Genomic DNA, 27,012 nt, shown 5'->3' with positions numbered 1-27,012 from the left:
CTTTTATTTTGTTTTTTGAATGTGCACTGGTTATTTTAAACCATGTTCCTGGGTATCTGCCTACAGTTTGGCTTTTCTGTCTTCTGCTTTTTGGGACAGTCCCTGTCTGCAGGTGGAAAAAAACCCCAACTTGTCCAAGTTCTGCTTTTTGGAAAAGGAAAAAGGGGAGAAGTGTTAATTGAGAACTTACCTGATCACAGCTGTAATTTTAAGCCATGACAGTTAGTTCAATTATTTGGTTTCCCAACCTTGACAGTATCATTTCTATCTTTATGAAAATATTAAGATCATAGAATCCCAGACTGGTTTGGTTTGGAAGGGACCTTGAAGCTCATCCAGTCCCAACCCCCCTGCCAGCAGCAGGGACACCTTCCACTAGACCAGATTGCTCAAAGCCTCATCCAGCCTGGCATTAAAGATGTTTTAAAGCTAATTAAGTCTCAGTCAATGGGGGAGATTTATTTAGGCATTGGTTGAGTTTGATCAGTTTTCTTTCAAAAACAAACAAAGAAGCACTTGTAACTAAACTGCAGAAGGACAGAATTTGTGTTCTGGGAAGGGAGAAGTCCAAGCAATTGTTGGGATCTAAGCCACAGTTAGAAATTAATTTTCCTCAACTTGAAATAACTGTAATAATTCAGTATTGGTAATAGCTGATTCATCTGATGTGTTATGAAATTGTCCTCTGAAAGTTTTGAAATCAAAAACTAGCTCACAAAGTAATTGCTTCTGAAGAGCAAAGCTTCAAAGAAAAAAACAAAACCAAAGCAGCCTACAGTGCCCAGGTTTCCCCAAGTCGGTGAAATGCAGGTCTGGGTTCTACAAAGCATTTCCATGGTGATGCTGCCATGAGACAGTCCACATGTGAGCAGGGGCAGGATGGGGAACGTGGCACATTCAACTAAAATTCCATGTGCACTTTTTGTAATGGGTCACATTCGGAATATGTAATATATGGTATGAACAGGGCATTTCTGAACCTCTCTGAATAGTAAAGTAGCTTCCCAAAGATTTGTTACCTGCAGGTGTGTAACTAGGTTTGCTGTGTTTTTCCCTGAGTGCTCAGGAGAGCTCTCAGTGAGGGTGGCTTGCATTGCTGGAGGTTGGAAGAGTAGCCTGAAAAGCAGCAGCAGCTGAAGTGCCACCAAAGGATGTTAAACTGGCGTTTGAACCGCGCTTCCTGCTAACGCTGCTCAAACACACGCTGCCACGAGCATTGCTGTTCCCTTTGATTGGGCAGAGCAGGGGCATGAATCTGAGCATGTTTGTAGCTTGAAGAGATGTAGTCACCACACCAGCCCACAGCCTGTTCATGTTCCTGTTTCAAACAGTCAGTAGATTTTGGATTCACATGAATGCCTTCTTCCAGAATAAAGATTTTAGATTAGTTTGTATTTAAGTAAATTCCTTCATAAGACATGCTTTCATTAAATTATAATGTGTACATCTTCTCTAAACATGACTTCCTCTCCTTGGCCAATACAGTGTCTGTTAAATTTTTAATGTAATGGTTGATAGTCTTTTTTTTTTGCCTCAAGGTGATTTCTGGAGCATCTTCAAAGTATTCAGTAAGTTCCATTCACAGTGCTATTTTTCGTGTTTTTCAGATATATTGGGAAGTCGGATTCAATAACAATCAGCGTGTGGAATCACAAGAAAATTCATAAAAAGCAGGGAGCTGGTTTTCTGGGTTGTGTGAGGCTTCTTTCAAACGCAATCAACCGCCTTAAAGACACTGGTTGTAAGTAAGCTAATGACAAGTGTTTCTTCTCTTTCACACCAAACTTCCATGCACAGACTTTTTGAAGAGGGATGATTAATTGAGTTTTTGTTGTTTTTCATAAAGCTTAAATATTCCAATTCATTTGGTAGTTTATAAAGGTATTTTGTGGCAGAGGATAGCACAGGTAGGTTAGAGAATGTAATTTACCTTTGGCTTTTCAACTCCTTTGCCCTGTTACCATAGGCAGTGGTCACTTCAGTGCTGCAGTCTGGTTGTGGATGGTCAAGACTGAACTTACTGTGTTGGAATTTTAAAGGAAGACAGATTCTAATTACCTTCAAATTATCTTTTTATTACCTTAAAAAATATGAGTCTTAAGGGATAAATGAAAGAGTAAATCTGTCTCAAAGCCAAATTAATAGTTTAAAAATTAATAGGCCTTCAAAATTAAATAGTAACTGTTGTCATAAGATATTAAGTGCTTTAGAGCGCTTTATATTTACTTTTTCAGAAGTTAATTAACATGTAAGATGCTGTTTTCTCATTATCCTAATGGGTGCCATTTACTTCTGAACACATTTTGGCACACTGCAATGGAAAAGTAGTGCTTGGTTATGTAGATAATTTTTTATAAAAAGTGAAATGCTGGTAGAGAAGCATTGTGATTTTTAACTTCAATAGCAAGTTCCCTGGTGATAAATCAGAACTGAAGTTCTGATTTTTAAGTGTTTGTAACTAGATCAGTGCTTTAGTGCGTTGCACTTTGCTCTGTTTGATGAAGTTTTACCTCTTTAGTGCGGAACATGTGGATTGATGCTGCAGGTCAGTTCTGTGCTGTACTTATATCAGTGTTAAGCTGGAAGCACATTATGACAATGCCTGGTCTTTGCAATTTTAAAGAGTTCAGAATACTTCTTACAATCACTTGAGACATCCAAACTAGGATAATGTAATTTCCTGTTCATCAAAAGAGCTTTGTGAAGTAGGAAAAATGTTAAAGCAAAGGTACTTTAGTCTTGTTTTCTGATTTAAAATTATGAAAAAATGAAGTCTTGGCTGAAGATTTTTAGTTTTGCTTCCCTTCCCCCATCTCTTGAAGTCCTAACTATCTTACACTAAGCTGAATTTTGTTCTGGTAGTACTTAGTGTGCCTCTTAAAGGCAGCAAAATACTGTATGACTTACCCTTTGTGTCCTTGTTTTGTAGATCAGAGATTGGATCTGTGCAAGCTTGGGCCAAATGACAATGATACTGTTAGAGGACAGATAGTAGGTAAGTGAGGGTTTTTATCTGTTAGTTCTCTTGGAGCTTAATAGTAGCTATAGAAATAACCTTCCTAGATGTTGGTTTTCTGTACTGATTTTTTTTTTCTAAATTCATTGTGTAGTACTAAAGGCATTTGGACCTCAAGCTAGAACTGTATATGTAGAGAATTAAAAACAAACAAACAACAAAACAAAACACCCAAACAATCTCCAAAAAACCCTAAACAAATCCTCCCAAATATTATTATAAGTGTTGGGAGGGAAATTTTGTATTATCTATGGTCTTATTTAGAAAGCTTTCAATTTCATTTTAAAGAATGGTGACAGTTTGAGCCTGAACTCCCTGTAAAAAACAGACTACAAATTTCTTGGCCATTGAGAGTTCCAGCAAAGCTGTGCTTCCTGTAGGTTTTGCACAACAGTAAAACCTCTTGCTGTAACAGGAGAGAATTGTTGTCTGGGATGACTTGGTCAATTAATTTTGCGTTTTCACGGGTTATTAACAAGTCTGTCGCTAATCTCTGTAACTCCTTTGTTGTTCTGCTAACTCATAAACCTTAAATAACTTAAGAATTAAAAAGAAGCTGCCAAATTGAAAAATAAGCATACGCAAACAGCTTCGTAAACTGCATCGTCGCTTGTTTTAGAAGGCAGCATGTCTAGTAGGTCACTTAAGAAGTCAGAAAAAAAATCAGTCAGGGTAAGGAGATCTTTATTTTTATGGTAAGGTGTTAATGAGAATATTTGGACATAGGAGAAAGAAAAGTGAAATTGCATGCTGAGTTTTATGTTCAGTTCCTAGTTCAAATAATATCCAAGCAGCATTCATTTGTTTGCTTTCCTCAAAATGCTCTGTTGAGTAATACCTGTGATTTTACCTCTTTATGTTGCTTTAACCATCTGTCTGGCATCTGATCTGCAAGTGTTTGCACAGTATTAAGATAAGAGTGAGGTGGCACAGGAGAGTCAAATGATGGTAGAAATATGGAATTATAAGTGCTTTCCCAACACTTCAGACTGTTCTTGAATATTAAGTTTTCCATGTGGGCTTGCACAGAAGAGTAAAGGATAAATCAGTCATTTGTCTGGGGTGCCTTATTATGTTGTCAGTTTGGTTTGCTTTTTGTTTTTGCTCCAGTATACTGGTCCCCTGATCATCCATGCTGTATGCATGTGATTTTGTTTGTGAGGTTCCTTTTAAGAAGAAACTGAGCTCAGCTGACAGGAGAGCTTGCTGAGGGTCTGCTCCAGGCAGCAGAGATCACTCTGCCCACAGCAGTCCTTCAGGCGTGACCCTAGCAGGGACTGTACCCTCACACCGTGACAGTGCTCTCATGCTGCCCTCCAGAGTATGCAACATGCATCCTTGTCATCCTGACTTGAGAATGCTGGCATTAATTAAGCAAAAAAAAAAAACCCAACCCCAAAACCCCACCCCAAAGCAGAAAGAGCTCAAGGCTATTGGGATGCCAGATGGGAAGCCTGGGGCAAATGCCAAGCAGTGTGGGCATGGCAAATACACTTCAGAGTTAACTAGTTGTCAGAGAATAACTAGTCAGCAGTGTGGGCATAAACTACACTGATCAGTTGGCTTAACCTGATGTGATGATGAAAAGTGGTATAGCCAAGGCAGCATTAGCTCCTTGGCATGCTGCTGGGGCTGTCCCTAATTAGCAGGAGCTGCCTGATCATTCATTGAACCTAGAAAAACCACTGCTTGTCAGGTTACAGCAGAGACTGAGAACAAATCTGTATGTTCTGCTTTGTGCTCTTACTGTCAGAAAGGTCAGGTTTCCTCAGCCATGGCTGTGATTGAATTTAATGTATACTTGGTAAGATTCCAGAGACTCCTATCTTTTTTTAATTGAAATTGTTGTTATTAATCTCCTTATATTTTACTCTTTCTTCACTAATGCGATTTTGTTGAATGGGTGAATGAGCTTGAGTAAAACTAGATAGTTCTGCTGCAGTAGTTACATGGTGGAGAAATCTTGATTAAAAGTAAGTAAGAAGATAGAATAAGTTATAAATATGCTCTCAGTCCTTCTAATGATAAACTGGCTTGAATTCAAAGGCCATGCAAGATTGGAAAACAATATTAAAATGTAATTGATACCTTCAGCAGATTATAACCTTACAGATCAAGTGCACGATGGGTATGCCTTTATAATTTGGGACAGCAAGCAAGGGGATCTTTATCTTAAATACCTGGGGTTATCATCAAAGGGGGGAAGAAAAGGGGAGGCTTGTGAGTAGTGGATGCAAAGGGCACCTGAACTGTGTCTTAATCTTGCAGCTCTCTTCTGTGCCACCATTTTATTTCTGATGTGGCGGTGCAGAAAAAATGAGTCCTTACTCATTACAAAATGAAGCCGTGCACAAATTTTGGTCCTCACATAGGCAAAGAGGAGGTAATTGCCTTTGTTTAGTTTCATTTTTGTCTGTGTGTATTGCTTGCCAAACCTTGCCTACATGCAACAATGTGAACTTGTAATGTGTGGGTTTGTTGCAGAATAAATACCTCACCTCAGATTTTGTTTTGGTTGAAATTAAATTTAAGGTGTCTTTTGCTCTAAGAAGTTGCTTTGTAACAATGTTCATGGAAGATTAGGAGTTAATATTAATTAGGAATAAAGCAAGCAGGTACTGCAGGACTCCCTAGGTTGTTGGTCTATTGAAGGCCCAAAATCCTAAGCTTCAGAACATGTTGCTGGTGAAAATTTGGACTCTGGCAAAAACTGCCAGTTCTACTACATCTTTTTAAACTTTGTGATCTTGACAAAAGTTTGTTTGTGTCTAGGTTAAGATCTGTAAGATTTATTTCTCTGCCTGCATAAATAGGACTTGAAGCCAGTTATCCAGAGGTACAGTAGTGCCACCTCAAGAAATGTGTGCCACAGCACGTATTCAGCTTTTTAAGCAATTGTTTTATTGTTAGAGGCAAAACAAAACATGAAAAAACAACCCCCGCAACCCCACAGGAACACAAGTGTCATAAATTATCAGATTGGACACTTGTAAATTATGATATTAGGAACAAAAGCTGTTTTCATAATAGTAGTACAAAAGCTTCAGGCATAAATATCCATTACAAGGAAAGATATAAAAAAGTAAAGAAGTAATACAGTTTTGCTGAGGGCAGTAGGGGCATTTCAGGGTGCTGAGCACTGCTTCGTGTGAGAGTTGCATTTGACTTCTTAGCACTGGTGTTTGAAAGGAGCCAATAAACCAAACGTGTAGTGTTTCTAGCAGTTAAATTTTGCCTGCTGTTGTGTGTATGTGTGTGTGTTGAATTCCATGTGCACACAAAATGCTTAAGAAGGAGTCAAAAACACACATGAATTTCTTATCCTATTAACAGTTCTGTTAGCAGTGCAGGTGTGACACCAGCACTGTCCCACTTGCTGTCCCAGCCGTGCATGAGGTTAGCAACCCTGCTGCCACCAGATGAGTGTCACAGTCTGTCTCATACAAAGAAAAGTCAATGACAGCTTCAGAGTTAACTTCTTTTTCTGCCTTAACTTGCATTCATATTCTTCAAGCTAACTTTTTTGAAGTAATATGTAGAGAATTACATGTATGAAAACATACAGTGTTTCTGTACAACTCTCTTTGATTTGTGCAAAGGAAAAAATATCCAGAACATGGTTCAGCTTAGTTCTCCAAGTTGTACCATTTCTCTTTCAAATATAACTGTAATTTGCATTCAGATGTCATATCTTTAATAATTCTTTTATTATCTTCATAGTAAGTCTTCAGTCCAGAGACCGAATAGGGACAGGAGGACAAGTTGTGGATTGCAGTCGGTTATTTGATAATGATTTACCAGATGGGTAAGCTGACATCACTCTGATGTAAATACAAATACAGCTCGTACAACAGATTTTGTAGTAATGAGAAGTCCGTGTACCAATAGGTTAATTTATTTTTATTCTTGCACTCTGGTGCTCTACAGTTTTGAATTTAGGAGCAGGAGATAAGCCAGCCAGACTACACAGAACAGTTAATAGTTTGACCCTTGTCTTGTCTCTCCTTGGAAAACAGGAGGTGGCAAATATGGGTAAATGCATTTAAAAATATACTTGTCTAAGAAAACATAAGTCTTTCAAATTATAGAGCTGATAGACTAATATAATGTTAAATCACAATCAGCAAACTGGCTTCATCCATATAGCAGTTCTGTAGCAAGGTAGTGAGCACACGGGCCTGTGCTGAGGTATACATCTTTACAAAAAAGGATCACTTTTTCTTCCATGTAAGTCACAGTGAAGAAAACGTGATTGGAGAAGGTAGTGGAGCCTGAGTTCTTGCTGTATTTACCTGCCAACGGCTGGATTTAGGATTTAGATTTATCCCTGTGAGAGTTAATGACATCATTAACACCTAAAACAGTTTTGCAAATACAGAAAAATGCTCTGTGTTAGGTTCTGGTGCTGTCATCAGCTTTTTCAGAGCAAACACAGACCTTCTGAATGCGATTCTTGGCAGGTAAAGACAGGAGAAACTGATTTTTCAGATGATGAATTTTAAAACATAAATTATCATCTGAGTCCTAAACAGCATTCTTTTGTTAATTTGGAGTCTGGAGGAGTCAAAAGTATTTTTGAAAACACTTCAAAATTTTCACTTCAAAATATTCCTTGTAGAAATATTGCTTGCTTAATTGTGTCACTGCAAAGCTAGCTATATAGCCTCATGTATTTTGGAGTGCAAAAGTAATAATTAAAAAGTCATGTTATTTGAAGGTGACTTTTTCATGAAAGCAAGTGCATGAAGATACTATGAAAGCACTTACTAGGATCAGTGGTCGAAAAAAGTTAAATGCATTATTAAACATGATGTTTTCAATCAATTTCTTTATATGGCTGTTTGGATTTAATTAGAATTCAAATAGTTACTGAATGTGAAGGTGTGATCCAGTTAATTATGTGTCTGGTTCCATGGGAAGAATATGTAAAATGAATTTAGAGTTGAACTTTCAGTTGTTTCCTGTTGCCTTGTTCAGCTAACATGATTCATAACAGTGTAAGTCTTCCCGAGTTGGCATTTATGTTGGAAACATTTTGTGCCCCGGTTTCCTGGAAATACCACTCATTGCCTTATCTCTCAATGTCTGAATTCCAGGTGGGAGGAGCGGAGGACTGCTTCTGGAAGGATCCAGTATTTAAATCATATTACACGAACAACTCAGTGGGAGCGACCAACACGGTAAGAAATTATGTAGGAGACTCTGCATGTGATGAAGTTTGCTTGCTGACCAAGGAGCGCTGAGCACAAGCAGTTCTGAGTGGCTCTAACAGGAGTATTCAGCATTCCTCCAAGTCACTTCACAAATGCTGTATGCTTTTCTTTCTCTAACATCCTTCTCCTTCAGTCTGCCTAATACTTAACTGGGAAGGAAGAATCTTTCTGACTAGATTTTTTTTCCTCCCCTAATACTAGCATCTTTGTTTTCTTGTAGAGCTGCTATGGTAGAGCTCTATAAATACAGACATTACAATATGCAGACGTTGTAAGAAATTAAGAGAAGAGATCATGAGCAGCTGACAGGCATTGTCTGTGTACATGCTATGACTGTGTAATCCAGAACTTTTAAAGCTGGTTGTTACAGGGCGTGTTTCAAAATCATTACGATCACCTTTTCTAATAACCATAGACGGGTGTTGCAAAGCTGTTCCTCAAACCAGTTTTGCTGTTACTTGAATCGTGGACAGTGTCATTGCATGTTTTTCAGACTCTTCTGCTGACCTTCTGTGCCTGCAGACTCTCTCTTCCATCCTCAATAAATATTATTCCAGTCTCTGTATTGATGTATTTGACTTAAAATAATCTGTACTCTTAACGCTGCCAGCTCTGATATATATTTGCAGTTTTCAAATGAATGAAGGTACTGAACAGCTTTTTAACATACCTATCTGTATTTTTCCTGGTATGTTAAAGTACCTATTCTAAGCTCTAAACACATTTACAGTAGAAAAAACAAATGCAAAATATATACTTTGTTTCAGGGATTTCCTGCGTCCTTATCAATCCCCCTTTAACCCATTTTAAATCTTTTTTGAAAGCAGCATTGAGATATGAAACCACATAATTCAATGTTTCCTTTTGCAGTCAAGCTCTCGAGGGCAACTGTTTTTTTTTATCTTGTTTAACCCTTTTTCACCATCCTCGCCTAATAACCTTCCTTAAAAATTAGAAGGAGTAACAAGGTCTGATCACTTCCTTTCTCGCAAGCAAGCTGACAAAGTTTGGGCTGTAAGCTGCTCATTTAAAAAAAAAAACAAAAAAAGGAAAATAATTTTACTCTCGACACTCTTGTTTAAGGTGAGAACTGCTCATGGGAGCAGTTGATATGATCTTGATCCTGCAGCATCACATACTAAGTGTCAGGTCAGACTCTGAGGTATGTGAAGAGGTTTACTAACTTCTCTGGGATGAAGCAGTGGGAGTGGAATAGAAGCTTTCTGCCCGTCATCGAGGTATCCTGATAGCTCAACAAGTTGACTGCTCAGTTCTGCCATCCACAAAGACTTCCTGAGAGCCCTTAGATGAAGCTTCCAGAGCGTGTTGTGTAGCCCTGTGTCCAGTCAGCAATGCAGTTTTCATGCTTTCCACCCCCAGGCCGGCATCTGAATACTCCAGCCCAGGCAGACCGCTGAGCTGCTTCGTGGACGAGAACACTCCAATTACAGGAACGAACGGCGCGACCTGTGGGCAGTCGTCGGACCCCCGGCTGGCAGAGAGGAGAGTCAGGTCACAGAGGCACAGGAATTACATGAGCAGGACACACTTGCACACTCCTCCCGACTTACCTGAAGGATATGGTACACAAATTAAAATGTTTTATTTGTAGGTCTCCCAAGAAACTGGGAAAATGGGTTGTGTCTTCTCCTTGTATGTGAGATCCTTTTGATTCCTTAGTTTGGGGAAATCAGTCTTTGTGAATTCTTGTGTTGCATTTTTTGTTTTTATTAATTTATCTTGATTTCACAGAGCAAAGGACGACTCAGCAAGGTCAGGTCTATTTTCTGCATACTCAAACTGGTGTTAGCACGTGGCACGATCCAAGAGTACCTAGGTAAGAAATGATAGAAGTATCCTTAAGGTGTCAAATCCAGATAGTTTAAGCAGTACTTTCCTCAGAGTTTGCCCTAATATTACATTTCTGACTCTTGACCACTAACAAGTCATTAATCAAAATAAATTAGTCTCTCTTCCTAAGTTCTTCGGATTGTTATTTTAATGCAAAGATGGAGACTCAAGAAATAAATTACAGTGGTGTGTTGAAAACAGGTGTAATTAACTGATGCTAGATCCTGCATATTAATTATAGACAAGTCCAGTTTTTAATACTCTGCAAAGTAATGAAACAAAAAGTAGGATCTGAGCATTTCCAAAAATTTTGATTTATCAAGATACTTAAGTGAAAACTGGATTTGTTTTGGTTTTTAATTCAGACTCTAGAAGTTAACAAGACTTGAGAAACTGGCAGCATATATTTATGAAGAACAAACTTTGTGACAAGTAGGCTAGACAAATGGGATAATTTTTAATGGAGGAGCAGACAAAGGGGAAAATCTAGTGAATCCCCCTTGTATGTTTAGACACACTATTTGTAGTGAACTACAGACTCATCGAATTAGCTTAAATTTACTTGTCTGTGAGAGTTATTGTCCCGTGTTCAGGCTATTAAATGTAATTTACTCAAGGAATGGGAAACTTTGTGCATTTTGAAGAAACTAATTGGAGACATTGGGTCATAAAAAGCCTGGAAGCTGAAATGGTGAGCTGTGTTTGAAGTGCTGGGTTTTTTTAAAAAAGGAGTTTTTTCCATTTGAGTATAGTAGCAAACATCTAAAAATGCACAAGTTTTTTTTACAGCAGATTTCCTGTTACAAAGCAGAAATGAATATTTATTTTCTTGGTAATGCTCTAACATGGATATTCCTGGAGCAATCATATATGCTTTCAAGCATCTCATTAGCAGCATATAAAGGGTGAAGAATCTGGGGGAGAGGGGCAAACAGGTAGAGAAGCTGAGAGAGACTGACTTGTGATTAAAATATCCAAATTTGCTGTTTCTGTTGCAGCTGTTTCAACACTTAGGTGAAAATAAATCTGAATTGTCCTTTTAGTTTAGTGCCTTATTTACACGATCCATGTACATACTGTACATGGTTATACACATGATTATTTCTGATGTGTTTGAAAGGAAAGAAGAATCCCAGGGAAATCTTTGTTAGTTTCTTGTGTTCATTCCTGTCTAAGTGGATTTTGGGTATCCAGGGAAAGATAAAGTGCCTCATGGCAATAATTTCACTGTCTTCTCAAATTATTCTTTTGGTTTTATTACTACTCTTGTGTTACAAGAACTTACTTTGCTTTGATGCATTATCTGTACACTTGAGAGCAGGATGCAGCAGGTAGTTGTGCATTAGGAAGTCTTTGCTCCTGTTACTTGCGTATTATACAAAACTAGAAACTTCTCTAAAAAAATTATATTAAGATCTAATCACTAAGATTGCAATGTAATAATTTTGTGCAGTATCTAAGTTAGCACTGCTCTTAGGTGTGGCAACAGAACAGGTGTCTCTGAGAACAATATTTGGTGGTTTGCACGAGGATAGAGTTTGTAATTTCTAAGGAATATTGTATTTTTATGCTAATATGCCACAGCCATAAAAAAAAAATAAGCCCTACTATTCAGTAGCAGTGTGATATGGGTAATATCAGCACAAGTTAAATCCCAGAGCCTTGTCTTTCCGTTTTTGGAGTCCCTGTAGGCAGCATTTTTCCCCTCAGCCCCTTCCTCCCCTCAACTCACATCATACTGGGAGATGTGGAGACTTACACCTTTCAAAAGAGCTGCGCTTGACAGTGCGAGGTGTCCAAAGTGTGAATTATATACGTGAAAAATCAGTATGTGTATATTTTTGAAGACTAGTATTTGTCTTCAGTGAACCTCTGGAATAAACCTACATCTTCCTAATTTCAGTAGACCTTTCTTGAGATCCATTAAGGCGTCTCTGCATTGCTCAGTGCAGAGCTGAGTCATTGTTCATATATTTTATTTGAAATGTTTTGTTAGACAGCTGTTTTCTTCCCACTAGCACTTGGGATTTTGGGGCAAAACCGCCTGTGCTGTACACACACATCTCCCCTGCGTAATTCTTCATGGAAAGTATAACTCTTCAGAAATACAGTTTTGTTTTGCAGGAGTTTTTAAAGTGTGATTCAGAGTTCCTTACATGACTAATGTTGTTTTAAAAATGTTTTCTGTCAGAATTGGTGTAGAACTGCAGTTCCATTTTGGCAAATATGGCCACGGTCTTTATTTTTGTTTTAAGCCTGTATTAATTTAACATCTGAAGTTAGTTTGTAAAAATGAAGGTTATTTGATAAGAATTTTTCTTGACCCACAGCATGTGTTCTGGGGTGTGTGTTTTTTCTTTGGTGGGCTTGCACCTTGGGAGTAGAGATTCCAGCTGAACAGATTGAGTTTCTGAAACAATACATTTTCTCAGACTTCATGGAATTGTTCTGTTACATTTACTCTTGTTTGGCTCGGAGGCCAAATGCTGAGGTATTTTTCATTTTATATTTGTTTTCACAGGGATCTTAGCAACATCAATTGTGAAGAGCTTGGTCCACTGCCTCCTGGATGGGAGATCCGAAATACAGCAACAGGCAGAGTTTATTTTGTTGACCATAACAACAGGACAACGCAGTTTACAGATCCACGGCTATCTGCTAACTTGCATTTAGTCTTAAAGTAAGTCTAAAATCTTTGGCATGCGTTGAGTGTAATAGAGGAAAGAAAGTGACTCTTGAGGGGTGCTGGATTTTATATCAAGGTGCATTCTGCTATTCAGTAGTATGTAAAGTATAGTAGCTGTGTTCTTTAACACACTACCAACTTTGTCACATAGCAAAGACAAGTTTGGTTGTTCTTGGGGTAAAAAGAAAAGATCTCTAGCAGCATTTAGGCAGGAATGTGGCTATTGTGATGCCAGGAGTTGGGGACAACAGCAGCGGAAGCAAGTGCTGTCTGGTGGAAGAGATTGGCCCATAGAATGTTTTCTAACAGCAAGAGAGACGCTTTCTTTCCTTTTCTTTATACTTCATGCTACTTTCAGTTATGGAGAACTTGTTTTAAAATACAAGGTTGCATTCAATAGCCAGTGGTGTGACATACTGATGAGTTAGGCAAGGGTGCACAAGTGCCCAACTATTCTCCTGGAATAAAGGTGAAATAACTCAGCTCCTACCTTCAGTTTTAGAGTAAGACTAGTTGAGATATTCTAAAAAATAAGACCTCCAATAATTTAACTCAGATTTTTTACAAATAGAATAAAATGAAATAGGAACTGTATTTTTTCTTAGTGTTTTGAGATCATATTTTCATATTGCCCTTTTAAAAAAGACAAGGAGAAACTCAAAAGAATTGTGGCTCTTGTTTTTATTCCCTAGGCACTCATTTCACACTGGGGGATTTTCTACTAAAAATGGAAACCAAAAAGCAAATAAACATTTCTTTCTTTTTTTTTTTTTTTTTTGTGTAGACATGGCTATCAGTTTGTCCAAGCTATTTGGGAGTTTGACTCTATTGTTTCTCCTGCTAACACCTTTTAATACTCTTGGGAAACACCTGTAAAGTGTTGAGTAGGTGTTAAGCAGAAGAAACAATGAAGAGTTGGCTAGATAGAAAGTCATGCAGCCCTGGGCAAGGAGTGAGTAGGAGGAATAGGCCTTTTAAGGAAGTGAATCATTGGGAAGAAAAGCAGAAGGAAAGAATAATGGGAACTAGCACTGAAAAGACAAAAACTAAGGAATGGCAAGTAATATCCAGGAGGTCAAGCTATGTTTTGTTGGCTAGCCTTTGTCTGCCAGTATACATTTGAACTTCACACCCCAAGAGGGAGCAGAGTCTAAGTATTGACAAATAACTTTGTTCAGAGAAATCATTGGTTGTATATGTGTATTACAGAGTGTTAGCAAGCTCCTGTCATCCAGATGCTTTTGATTCTCTTTTTTTTTTAATTTAAAACAAATAAATTGCTACTAATTTTAGCTGAATTTAAATTGGTGGTTTCAAATTAACATGATCTTAAAAAAAAACTTGGAAGAGGAGGAGCATGCTCGTGTTTGAAATACAGAAAAGTTCATTAAATTAGTTCAGATGTAGATATTTTACTCGAATAAAAACTTCAGAGCATCTTAGCTGGAGCAGGGCAATTCTTAAACTGTAGAAAATTCAGTTAACTAGACTATATTTAAAAAACTGTCCTTCACAGGTAGGTTTATTTTTAAATGGCAGTAGGGTCATAGTGGCTATTTCTACATGCATTGTGGAGGACAGATACACAGCTAACTTTGTTATCCGGAAAATCCAGTTTGACTTTCAAGTTCTGGAATCACAGAACCATTTTGCTTTTCTTTAAGCTTAAAGTACTACTACAGTGTGCTGAAGTTTTTCATTTGTACATCTGTCTTTCATTAGGGAAGGATTTCAGAAATTCAACCAACAGTGTCATCAGTAAAGTCTACTGCTTGATAAATCTTTTCTGGTGTTTATTCTTTTATTGCACCAAACAGGATACGTGAAAGCTCCCCCCCACCACACGTACACCCCTAACGCCACCTCCTTATTTGTTCTTTACTTTTTCTTTTCTTTTTTAAAGTAGTTTGTCTTGGGCCTGTCACTTTGTTAAATTACCAGAGAAATAAGTTTAGTATTTGGGTGGGATGGGTGTGATTGTGTTTTAGGTTCAAAGGCTTAATAAGTTTACTGTCAGTGATACTGACTTTTCTGTCGAGCTGAGTAAAGCAGTTTGTTCTTCCAGTGATGACATTATAAATTATGAAAATAATCAAACTTGTTACCCTGTTCTGTTTTAAAATACTGGCCAAGAGTTTGTGATAAGTTTTGATAGTTATGGCACCTGGAAAGTACTTAACTATATCCTTAAAGCACTGTACAGAACCAAGCAGTCATTCAGCTGTGAAAACAAACTAAGCAATTAAACTTAATTACTTTAAGCACTGCAGATTGTTTAGCTAATACACTGATTATTTTTAGTCTAATATGGAGGATGGCATTTTATTTTTCTCCTCCTAGTACTGCTCTATTTTAGATTGGTTTAATTTGATGCGTAGAGCTTAAGTTCATTCTCATTTTAGAAATTACATTGTCTTTTAAGACTGACATTGCCTAGCTTTGTGTTCCAGGGACTGCCTCTTCTGTACTATTAAAGGTAGTATGAATTTATGCTCACTTTAGCATATAATTATGACCTCTGGTAGGCATATACAAGGAGTATTTTCATATGCTCGACCTTATGTAAGTTGAGAAGATAGAACAATTATTTTACTTTAATTTAAGTGAGTTTCGTATTTTTATGTTTAAGTGAGTTAAATTCATGTTTAAGTGAGTTAAAAATAGAGTTTAAGTGAGATTCATATTTAAAACTAATCACAAGTGAAAAGAAAGTACCATGCATGGTACAAATGACATGGAGCCATTTTCTGGAAGCACATTGAGTGTGTGTCTCTAAATTGTTGTAATGACTTGGTTTCTCAGGAACGACTTAAAATAACTGTAGTTTATGGGAAGACCAATGTGATCAGCTTAAGAATAAAGTTAAAAACAACAGAAGCAAACAATAAAACACAGTGAACACTGATTAAGCTGACTTTTGAAGTTCTGCATCCTAGGGCACAGTAACAAAGTAGGATTTCTGGCAATGTGATCAGCTTAAGAATAAAGTTAAAAAAAACAACAGAAGCAAACAGTAAAACACAGTGAACACTGATTAAGCTAACTCCTGAAGTTCTGCGTCCTAGAGCATAGTAACAAAGTAGGATTTCTGTGCATTATTTCCTAAAATAAAGAGGTATTATTATTAAGCTTTGAGTTATTGCTGAAGTGATTTACAACGTGTGCCAGTGCAGGGGTTTCTAAACGTTAGGCTTGTAAGGGTACTGATAAAGATTTTCTGGTCACCTGGTGTTAGTTTCCCTTGGGGGTTTGCTTTTTTAAAGCAAAACTGCTTTAAATGGAAGGTTTGCAAATAACAGAACTGCTGTCAGAACCACAAGGCAAACTGGGAACATCGCTACCCCCCTTTTTTAATTGCCAATTCTGAATGTTCTTGTAGTGAAAGCCGGCTGGAGGTGAATTTTGGTTGGCCAGGAGAGATTTCTAGTAGACCTTGTTTCAAAACAAGACAACAGGCTGAAAATTTCAAATATAAATTAATAATAATTACACAAACAGTTTTTAATAAAACTGTGTTTGGTTCCATCTAATATTTTTTTTTGTCTTTGATGTGGGCGAAAAAAAAACCCAACAACTTATTAACATTGCACTGGAAAACATTCTGAATTGTAACCTTTCTTATTTATCCAGTAAATTTAGGGTATTCTGATGTATTTCACACAAGAGAGATTCTTCTTATGGTTTAGGCAAAATATAACTTTTATCCTGTGCTGCTTGGAAATGCCACACTAAAAAGCTATAAAAACATCCACTTACTACGTACAAGAAACAACACAAGAGAGGACATTTCTGCAACACAGTGAATTTACTTTTCCTAGTAAGAAGTTAGATTTATAAAATCTCTCAGAATTGCTAGTAAAAATACTTGTTTATCTGTGCCAATTAGTTACATGTGAACTCCCACATTCCTGTGGTCCAGACTAGGCCAGGTACAAGGGACAAGGTCCTTGCCAAGCTGCCAGTACAAACATCTTTCTGTAAGCTTACTCTTTTTCAGACAAGCCATTTAAAACAGACTATGGTATTGACTGTAGATTAGAGGCATAGTGTTTGGCAGATCCCTGCATTTTAAAATGGAGGAAGGCAAAACACGCAAAGGAAATATGGAAACGGTATCTGAGAAGTTCAGTGTCAGCAGCTTAGTAGTAAAATTGTGTGGATAATACCTTATTATAGAGTGCTGTAACCATTTACATACTTTGTAAAGGATCACTTATAGAAATAACAAACCCTAAAAACAACTGATAGTTGCCAAGAAAGACAGAAGCATATGTTCTGTAGTCAGGATAAAATCTCTGTGAATTTATTTTTTACCGGACATTTTTAGTGTAATCACAGTAATAATCACAGTAAATTGAAAGTAGTTTAGTTACAAAGATTTAACCTTTAAGAAAACGTCTGAAGAAAATAAGTGGACGTATTATTTGAATATCTGCAAACAGCTGTGTTTGTTTCTAGCCGCCAGAATCAACTTAAAGATCAGCAGCACCAGCAGCAGCAGCAGGTAGTGTCCCTGTGTCAGCTTCCAGATGAGGCAGAGTGTCTGACTGTGCCAAGGTACAAGCGAGACCTAGTGCAGAAACTCAAGATCCTGAGGCAAGAGCTGTCACAGCAGCAACCTCAAGCTGGCCATTGTCGCATTGAGGTCTCCAGGGAAGAGATTTTTGAGGTAATTTGAGAATTTGACCCATTTCTTAACATTGAGGGAAGGGGAGGAGGGTTGTTTGTAACTGTCTAAAGAAGTCCTCAGTTAGATGTAATCTTGAAGTCTGGAGATAAAGCTGGAATGGGAAAGAGGTGGTGAATGGGAAGAAGAAGCATTTCAAGGGGATGTTAAGAACAGTTGTGTATTTAAAGTAGCTGTATCTACCCTGTAGAGAAGAAGAAAAAAGAGGAAAGCTTTCCTTGTGCCTGGAGATACAGACTGTGTCAGGGACTGAGGAAGGACTCCAAGCACTTGAGGCATTTGACGATAGTGTCTCACTTCTTCCTTGAATATAAGAACACTAATGTCTGCTGTAGGGGGAATGTTGCAAATTGAAAACCAAACCATTGTTAATGATCTATTTTAATTTAAAATCACTATTGAATAGCATTCATTTTTGGAGTTTGGATTATTTCGCATCTAACTTAATTCTGGTTGAGTTTTTTTTTCCTTTTTTTTCAGAATCAGACCAATTTTATGAATTGTCCAGGCTTCTGAATGACCAGAGATGCCCACAGTCTGCATTTTATTTTGTGACATTATTCAGCAGAATAATTCTGCTGATTTGATTAAATCCAGTTTTAATTCATGGCTTTTTCTGCAAAACAGTCTTCTCTATAACTTTATCATCCATCCCACCCATGCCTGTTGCATTTTTACCCCACCCACAAATTTGATAGCCCCACTGTGTTGTCACAGTTTTTCCAGCCAAGAAAGATTTGTGTTGGTCTTCCCTTTGGAGACAATCAAATCGCTTCATAATCAAGTAAAAAAGAAAAGGAGGAAAGGCTGCTGTACAGCAGGGAACATTACCATGTTCTTGTTCTGAAAACTTAGTTGAGTGTGTTGGGTCCCAGACACACCTACTTCTTCTGTTCTGCAAAGCCAAAGATTGGAGCATCAATACTGGACATAAATAAAAACTAGACTTGTTTTGTTTAATTCCTTTTAAAAAAAAAAACCAGCACTTGTTTTGCCTCTTTCAGCTTTATTTTTGTTTTCTTGGTGAAGTCTTACTGATAGAGGAATAACTGTAGATTTCCTGGGATGGCATTGATGCTTCTGTTCTTAAGATGCTTCCTGAAACTTTGCACATGTGTGATACCCAGACTAGACGCTCCACTGTTGGCTTTTCAGACTGCAAAAATTGTGACCCTTTATGCAAAACAAAAGGAGTTTAATGACACAGATTTAAAATTTTTTTGTAAGTTATGTGAGAATGAGAGAGAAAATATTCTGATCACTGTACAACTCTGGAAACTTAATGAAAGGTTGTTCTTCTTTTGTGTTATGACACTTGTAGAGAACTAAGTTAACAGTCTGTGATTTGAGAAATAGTGTTTAATATCTAGGAAAACAGTGTCCCGTTTAATAGTATCCCCTTTGGGCTTGGAGGCTGAGACTCTATTTCTAATAAACAGTAATAGCTTCTTGTCTGTAAATAGCAGTTAATAAAAGAAAGTGTTATGTGTTTACAGGAATCCTACAGGCAAGTCATGAAGATGAGGCCAAAAGACCTGTGGAAACGATTAATGATAAAATTCCGTGGGGAGGAAGGCCTTGATTATGGAGGTGTTGCCAGGTAAACAGTCTGTCCTCTGTCTCTTCTCCTGCACCTCAACCCCACCGATTACACCTCTGCTTTGGATCCTAAACCAACCGTGTATCAGCCCTGTTTCTTTTTCCATTCTTCTTATTTATATTTATTTATTTTATATTTATTTTATGTCAGCAGAATATATTTTCAGATAGTCTTAAAGGAAAAACTGCATCAAATAAGAACTAATTTATTATAAATAAAACAAAATGCATGTTACAGATTGCATCAGATGTCTGTCATATGTGCAAGACAGGCTTTTGGTATCTATTGAAATCACTATATTTTTCTTCAGTTAGTAAAGTTTGGGTAGCTGAGAATCTGTATCACTAAATGCTCGGCTTTGTGGCAGAACTTGGCTTAAAAAATGTACTTTATTGCAAATTATTGCTACTATTTCATAGAATCAGAGAATCCCAGACTGGTTTGGGTTGGAAGGGACCTTAAAGCTCATCCAGTCCCAACCCCCCTGCCATCAGCAGGGACACCTTCCACTAGACCAGGTTGCTCAAAGCCTCATCCAACCTGGCCTTAAACACTTCCAGGGAGGAGCAGCCACAACTTCCTTGGGCATTTTGAAGCAAAATGTTTAAAAACTAGCAGTTGGGCAACTAAAGTCTGTCAGTAGTCTGAGGTTATTTTTCACTTGCTTATAAAAAGTGACATTTATTGATTGTATGAAGATACTCTTCACGTTTTAAAACACTGTTAGGAATTGTAGACAATTGCACAGATGCTGGTGTAGCTTACTTCACTGAAAATATTCCCCACCTCTGACACGTGGATCTATTTTCTCTACGTGAGTGTTGACTCATCTAGGAGGATTAATTGCCTGCATGGCATTGCATTTTTTTACAATTAGTATTCATTTCAAAGTACAGAGGATGCTCCCCAACAGCCCATCTTCTGCATGTGTAGTTGGTGTGTGGCAAGTAACCTCTGGGACCCAGGTTGTTACGCTGCCTGTATCTTAATTGTTTGATGATAATAATAGTGTTTCAGATTAAGAAGTTACTGATGTTATTGTGCACTATTTTCCAAAGTATCTGCTAATATTTTTCAGCCTGGGTTTTGTTTCTAGTCCATATGCTCTGGAGCCTTTGCCATCTTCCATATATAATTACAGGAAGACCAAGCTTGAAAGTGTTACCGTTTTCCCCCAATTCTTAAAGCATTATTTATTGATTTGTGAACATTTAATTAAAACTTTAACTAAATACATCCATTACTTGAAGACTGTTTATATTAAAAGCTTTGACTTGACCATCTCTGCAGTATAGCCAATAGAATACTTAGTGGCTTGTCTCAGTGTGTAATGGATGAAGGAGAATCATAGTCAGAAGCTGTCGTGGAAATAAATAACCTGGAGAAAAATCTTGGAATAAATAAATATCTTGGAATAAATAATTCTTATTTCAGCTTTATCTAAGCATGTTCAGAGATCACTTTCTTCACATTTATGTTTAACAGTAAGATTAAAAAATGCATACTATTTTGAAAAGATTTTTGGTGTAGGAATTTATTTGTCTAAAGTACTCAATAAATTATTTTCTTTTCTTCAGGGAGTGGCTGTACCTATTGTCACATGAAATGTTGAATCCATATTACGGTCTCTTCCAATATTCCCGAGATGATATCTATACACTGCAAATCAACCCAGACTCTGCGGTCAACCCGGTATGACTGGTAACATGAGTTCTGTAAATGGGTGTTTTGTGACTAGAAACTAAGTACAGAGAATGTTCTGGACTTAGGAACCCAATTCTCACTTTAGTATTGCTAGAAACTGACTTTGTGCAATAATATATATATATATTTTTTTTTTATACTGATCAAAGAAACTTCTCAGATGTGTTTTTAATTTTCTGTAAGATCTTGATTTATGTTTCCTTTGGGAGAAATTAAGTTTATTTTGATCCTTAGTAGTAAGACTTCTGGACTGGAAGCAATATACTCAGTGTGCTGAGTATAAAAACAAACAAAACAAACCAAAAAAGCTCTGGATATGTTGGGATTTTTTTTTGTTTTCTTTGTATTGAAATTTTATTTCATATTCAGCAGATAAAACCTGAAGGTCTTACTTAGCTGAATGGCTTTGTCTCTTCTTTTAATTCTAGGAACACTTATCATATTTCCATTTTGTTGGACGGATAATGGGGATGGCTGTGTTTCACGGACACTATATCGATGGTGGCTTCACGTTGCCTTTCTATAAGCAGTTGCTAGGGAAGCCAATTACTTTGGATGATATGGAATTGGTTGACCCTGATCTTCATAACAGCTTAGTCTGGATACTGTATGTACCGTGTATTGTATCTTACAGTCTTAGAATTCTGTCTCAGTTCCACACGTGATAATGTTCTGAAATCCAGTTGAAGAGAAATGAAGTATATTTTAATCTCCTGCTCAGACAGATTTAAGAAACAACATTCTTGCACAATTCAGCTTCTTTAAAGGCTTAACATGCTCAACCTATTCAGATTTGGGGGGTAGAGAGGAAGTTAAATCATTACTGAGCTGTGAAGTGCTCAGTTCATAAATTGTAATTTATTAATTTTGCCTATTACTAGCAGTAACATGTTATTAAACTGTAACACTGAAACTTTGATAATGGTTTTAAAATATAACATAGCAAAAATGTCTGCTCACCTTTTGCTTCCAAGCAGTGATTTGAAATGCTATTGAAAAATGAAATTGTGATGTCTGTCAGATATGTTACGGCTGTAGAATATGTTTTCACTGAGTCACTTGCTTATTTTTTCCCACTAGTGAGAATGATATCACAGGAGTTTTGGACCATACATTTTGTGTAGAACACAACGCATACGGGGAAATTATTCAACATGAATTGAAACCTAATGGCAAAAGCATCCCTGTGACAGAGGAAAACAAAAAGGAGTATGTCAGGTACATTGATCCATTTTCCAAATATTTTTATATTTCTCATGGTGGGAGGGAGGAACTTTTACTTATTTGAAGTAATTGACAGTGTTTCATTGTTGGGGTTTTGATTGGTTTGGGTTTTTTTTCCCTAAGTGGTAGTGTGTGTGTATTCCTGGATAAATTGGCTGGATAAATTGCAGGTTTATTGTATTTGAATGCATCTTTCACAAAACCCATTTGCACTTGCTTGCAGACTTTATGTAAACTGGCGATTTTTACGAGGAATTGAAGCTCAGTTTCTGGCTTTACAGAAGGGATTTAATGAAGTAATCCCACAACATCTGCTGAAGACATTCGATGAGAAAGAGTTAGAGGTCAGTCCACTAACGTTACGTTATGTCGTCAAGTGTAACAGTGAAAGCCTGAGGCATTCTTCTGAGACTGAGTAACATGCAAAGTTGTCTCCCCAGTGTTTTTAGGGGTTTGCAGGTGTGCTATTGAAGAAACACAGTTAGTGTAAGAGGTTACCAGGTCACACAGTCACTGAGGCTGCGTGTGCCTTCCTCTGAGAGCTATGAGTGTTTCTCAATGTGACATTTCATAGCAACTGCACAAGTGGTAGGAGAGGAGAACCTCTCCTATACCTGAAAACCCAGCTGAACCTACTGAGAAGGAACTGCAGTGACCTCAGATTGTTTCAGAGAGCGTTGCTCCAGCAGAGGTGCTGGTGCATATTTCTCACGGTGCAGTTTCACGATATTAAATTCAGTGCTGCCAGGAAAATAGTCTGTCACTCCCTTCCACCTCCCACCGCTCGTTCCCAGCCCTTCGAGTGCACTGCACTGACTTTGGTGTCAGGCAGCTCTGTGGTTTTGCAGAGCTGAGTTATGCCAGATTAAATTGGCCCTGTGAATACAGCATAAGGAAAGGTGCTGTCTGGTGCTGTCACCGACAAATGTGGCTATGAAATGTCAAGATTGGCATCCAAACAATATCCTCTCAAGGCAAATCCCATAGATCCCAAGCTTGTTTTAAAACTGAAATCTAATATGCAGTCTGTTAGCTCTGGAGCTGAGGTTTTTGCCATATAAAATAGCCACAAGGTAAATTATTCACGCTTTCTTCTGGTCACTGTACGGGAATGTCAGTGATTGCTCTTCTTTTATCCTGCATGTTCTTATCCAAGAGCAGTGAGCCAGCCCTAATGTTAACCCAGAATCATTTTGTGGATGCAGAATGAGAAAGGTGAAGGTCCAATGTTCTTAGTCACAAGAAAATGTCTTCATAATCATATCCCTGTTGAGCTTAAACTGATCCATTGTGGGTCTCCATTTTAGAAGCGCTGAAAGCTCTTTGTCAGAAGAGAAGTCTGATTTGTATTACGTGTGAGGTATGACAAGAACAAGATTACTTCTGGGGGTCCAGAGTTGGACCAGCCAAACTACACCCTGAGCTATGCTCCAGAAAGAAATATTGAGTTCAAATGTGAACTTTCACATTTGGGTGGAATCTGTGATTCTGTTATTTAATTGACAGGTCGAGACACTTTCATATAAGCTTATGAAATGGCTGGATTTTTATTTTTATTTATTTGAATTTAGGCCATGTAAAAAATGGATTGTGTGCAAAGGTAAGATTTAAAACCAAAAAAAAAAAGAGAAAAGTTATACTTCTGCATTGCTTAAGATTGGTGAGAAGTTATAATTTGCCTTTGGTATCAGTTTTTTTCAGTATCAGTTATTCATTGTTTGGCTAGCTCCAAAACCATTTTTAGGTTGATGAATGATGAAATATTTAATTATATTTTAAATTTACAGCTCATCATTTGTGGACTGGGAAAAATTGATGTTAATGACTGGAAGGCAAATACTAGGTTAAAACACTGTACCCCAGACAGCAACATCGTGAAATGGTTCTGGAAAGCTGTGGAGTTTTTTGATGAAGAGAGGAGAGCGAGACTTCTCCAGTTTGTGACTGGCTCATCCAGAGTGCCTCTGCAGGGCTTCAAGGCATTGCAAGGTAATGGTTCTCCAGAGATGCCTGTACTTGGAGGAAGCAATAGGACACATCCCAGAAACATCAGCTGAAAATGAGGCTGGCTGGCTGCAGTGTGACTTTTTAAGAGCAATTTTTAAGGGTCTCATGAATAGCAATCACAAATAAGGCTTTTTTTGTGTGATTATTACCTTGTTATTCAGCTGTAAATGGCTCTTTTGTTTCAATTACCACTTCTTTCTCTGGCAGAAAGTTCTGATCAGCTGAGATCTTAGTGGGGTTCTCCTTAGGGTTTTTCTGGGAGCCTGTTTTTTAATTTCTCTCTTTTACAAGCCCTCATCACCTGTACACCTCTGGGACCAGAAGACACCAGTGTTTTTGCCATTCTGACAGCAGAATGCTGACTACTTTTATTGTAAGAGCAACATAATCACAGGCAGCCCCAGCATCAGAAATGAGCACCTTAATTACCAATTTGTCATCTGAACTTCAGTCAAAGCTCTGGATCTCTGTTACAGCAGCTCTGGCTGCACCCCGTGCTGCTCTGTTAACACAATAATTTTCCTATTTTACCCTCTCACAAGATGAGAGAAAATTGCCCAGGGGGAATGTTGACGATAAACCATTTGAAGAGGTAGAATTGTTCAACAGAACACAACTGCTGTGGTAACAGCTGCCGCGTACAAAAGCCAGTTGCTCTGGAAATCTGTTTCTTCTGTCTGATAATGAGGGAACAATGAAGAAGTCCTCGTTTTCCTGTTCTTGAACTCTGAAATATTCCAGGAGCATTAGAAGCTCATGAATATTGAGGTTTTTTAAGACACTAATTACTTTAAGCAAAGTATGGTGCTTTTAAGTGTTTAAATAATATTGAAAAAGGTGGAGAGACTTGTGTAGGCAAACTGTGTAACTGTTTAATCCCCTCAGAGTAGTTACAAGTAGTATTAACCCTACTATTGATGTGCATACTGTTACTGTAGTGGAGTGAGCTGTTAGAAGAATGGCAACACAAGTAATACCAGTTTAACTGCAAGTTTTAGTACAACTGTACTAGTAAAACAAGCATTTCTGTGAGCAAATGAAACCCGCTTTCCTACAGATTTGAACTTGAAGGTTGTCACGTTTTAGACTTGAGTTGTACTAACTCAGCACGACAAGCTCACGTCCTTATTTAACAGCAGAGTCCCCAGGAGAAAGACTGACCCTGTGGATTATATTCTTTAATGTCTGTCTACTCAGGCAAGAATTCCAGTTTTCCTGAGGTTAGGGTATTTGTCACCTCTTCTGTCCTTTGTGACATGTTCCTCCTATACTAAAAGACTGCTGTGCTGCAGTCATCTTTCTTTGGCAGAGAGAGGTCTGATGTCTGTAAGAGATATATATATATAGTCATTAATATAAAAAAATTGTAAGAAGTTGCTATGGTGACTTTTCTATCAAATTTTAATGGCATTGGCCACTGCTCAAGACCCATTTTAAAACGGGGGCAGATAGAGCCGCATAAGTTTTGTTATCTAGGAAGGACGAGAGAAGTGAAATCAAGAACTGTTAGAATTATATAGTGCACTGTGTAAAACAGGTATTTTATTGTTATCAGTCCTTTGTTCTTGTTTATCCTTCAATGGTTTAAATAATTGCATGGTTATTGGGCGTGGCTGGAGGGGAGGAATGTGTCTGATAGGTTGTGTGAGTTTTTTTTCCCCGCATGTTTATGTTTTCAACTTTCTCTGTGCCTAGCTTCTCTCTTCCTGTGCTTTCAGTTACTTTTTGTTGTTGTTCAGTGCAATGAAGAAGTTTCCTAGTATGCAATACAGTAGTAGTAGAGATCTTCTCTGCGTTTTCAGGTGCTGCAGGCCCGCGGCTATTTACAATACACCAGATTGATGCCAGCACTAATAATTTGCCGAAAGCTCATACCTGGTAAGGCTTTTTCAGGTCTCTGTTGCAATATATCGATTAAGTCCAATTTGCTGTCTCTCAATTTTGAGCAGTCTTTCCCTCCCTCCTTTGCTGACGTAATTAACTCTATCCATTACAGAGTAGTAAAGGTGTGTAAACTAGAGATTGCTTTTATTTACCTGAAGTTCTGTTGGCCTTGTTAAGCGTTGCTCTGTCATTGTTTCAAGTACCTTAAATGAAGCGTTACAGAACTTCTGCCAGGTGATGCTTGAAGTTCCAGATAGCTGAAGCTTTTCTGCCTTCTCTCCCCAGCTTTAACCGAATAGACATTCCTCCTTACGAAAGCTATGAGAAGCTATACGAGAAGCTGCTAACTGCCATTGAAGAAACATGTGGGTTTGCTGTGGAATGACCCTTCACAGCCTTACCTGAGACTCTATTTATATTCCTGTCAGCGAGAAAGCCCTTCCCTCAGCCAAGACTCAAGAAATGCTTGAAATACAGGAAACTTTCCCTTTTCTACACTAGGACACTGGGAGGGAAAGGACAACTTTGGAGTTTTTTTGGTTTTGTTTTTGTTTTTTTTTTTTTAATTTCAAGAAAATAGGTTCTGTGGTTCCTGCCATAGGATCATTCAGCTGCTATTAAAAACTAATATCTTGAACCTACAGAATGCTGACTTTTCCTACATTTCAACAGTTAAGCAGTATTCTATACTTAAAGACTACTACTATTTTTGTAAAAGGTAATCTATTATATTTGCCTACCTGATTTCTATTCTCAGATACCAAGACACAACTTCAGCAGTCGGTACAAGTCACGTTTCAGCTTGTTTTAAATGTATGATACTGAACAGCATCTATGCCTGCTATTTTTTGGAAAAAAAATATTTTGGATTCTTCTAACTTTGCATAAAATTGGCTGAAAGAATCTTTTTTTTTCTTTTTTTTTTTTTTTTTTTTAATTAAAGCCACTTACATGTTAACTGTATTTTCTTATAGTAAAACATTATATTCTGCAATATAAATTCAACTTAAATGTTACCACAGGGGGCTTTTTTATATTTTTCAAGCACGAATAATGAATACAATGTTTTGGGGTCCTATTTATATCACTTGTCAGATTCCTTAAACAAAATTTCTAGCAAGTGACACATACTGTGTTTGG

General features: G+C 37.6%; 1 protein-coding gene across 1 annotated transcript; it reads left to right on the top strand.

Annotated features, from left to right (window-relative positions):
• Nucleotides 1-1,607: 1,607 nt before the first annotated feature.
• On the top strand, nucleotides 1,608-26,257 carry SMURF2 (SMAD specific E3 ubiquitin protein ligase 2; the record flags this gene model as incomplete). The annotated part of the gene is made up of 16 exons (XM_010172643.1): nucleotides 1,608-1,741; nucleotides 2,930-2,995; nucleotides 6,737-6,821; nucleotides 8,113-8,196; nucleotides 9,610-9,812; nucleotides 9,982-10,066; nucleotides 12,602-12,760; nucleotides 17,225-17,435; nucleotides 18,950-19,053; nucleotides 20,631-20,745; nucleotides 21,186-21,364; nucleotides 21,838-21,975; nucleotides 22,205-22,325; nucleotides 23,769-23,970; nucleotides 25,791-25,866; nucleotides 26,158-26,257. Coding segments are annotated over 16 exons (2,062 nt in total), but the record flags the coding sequence as incomplete, so codon positions are not given.
• Nucleotides 26,258-27,012: the final 755 nt, after the last annotated feature.

The sequence above is a fragment of the Antrostomus carolinensis genome, unplaced genomic scaffold, assembly GCF_000700745.2.
Source record: "Antrostomus carolinensis isolate BGI_N321 unplaced genomic scaffold, ASM70074v2 scaffold16437, whole genome shotgun sequence".
NCBI lineage: Eukaryota > Metazoa > Chordata > Aves > Caprimulgiformes > Caprimulgidae > Antrostomus > Antrostomus carolinensis.
The sequence above is the reverse complement of the archived record's forward strand: the minus strand, read 5'-3'. Positions and strand labels throughout refer to the sequence as shown.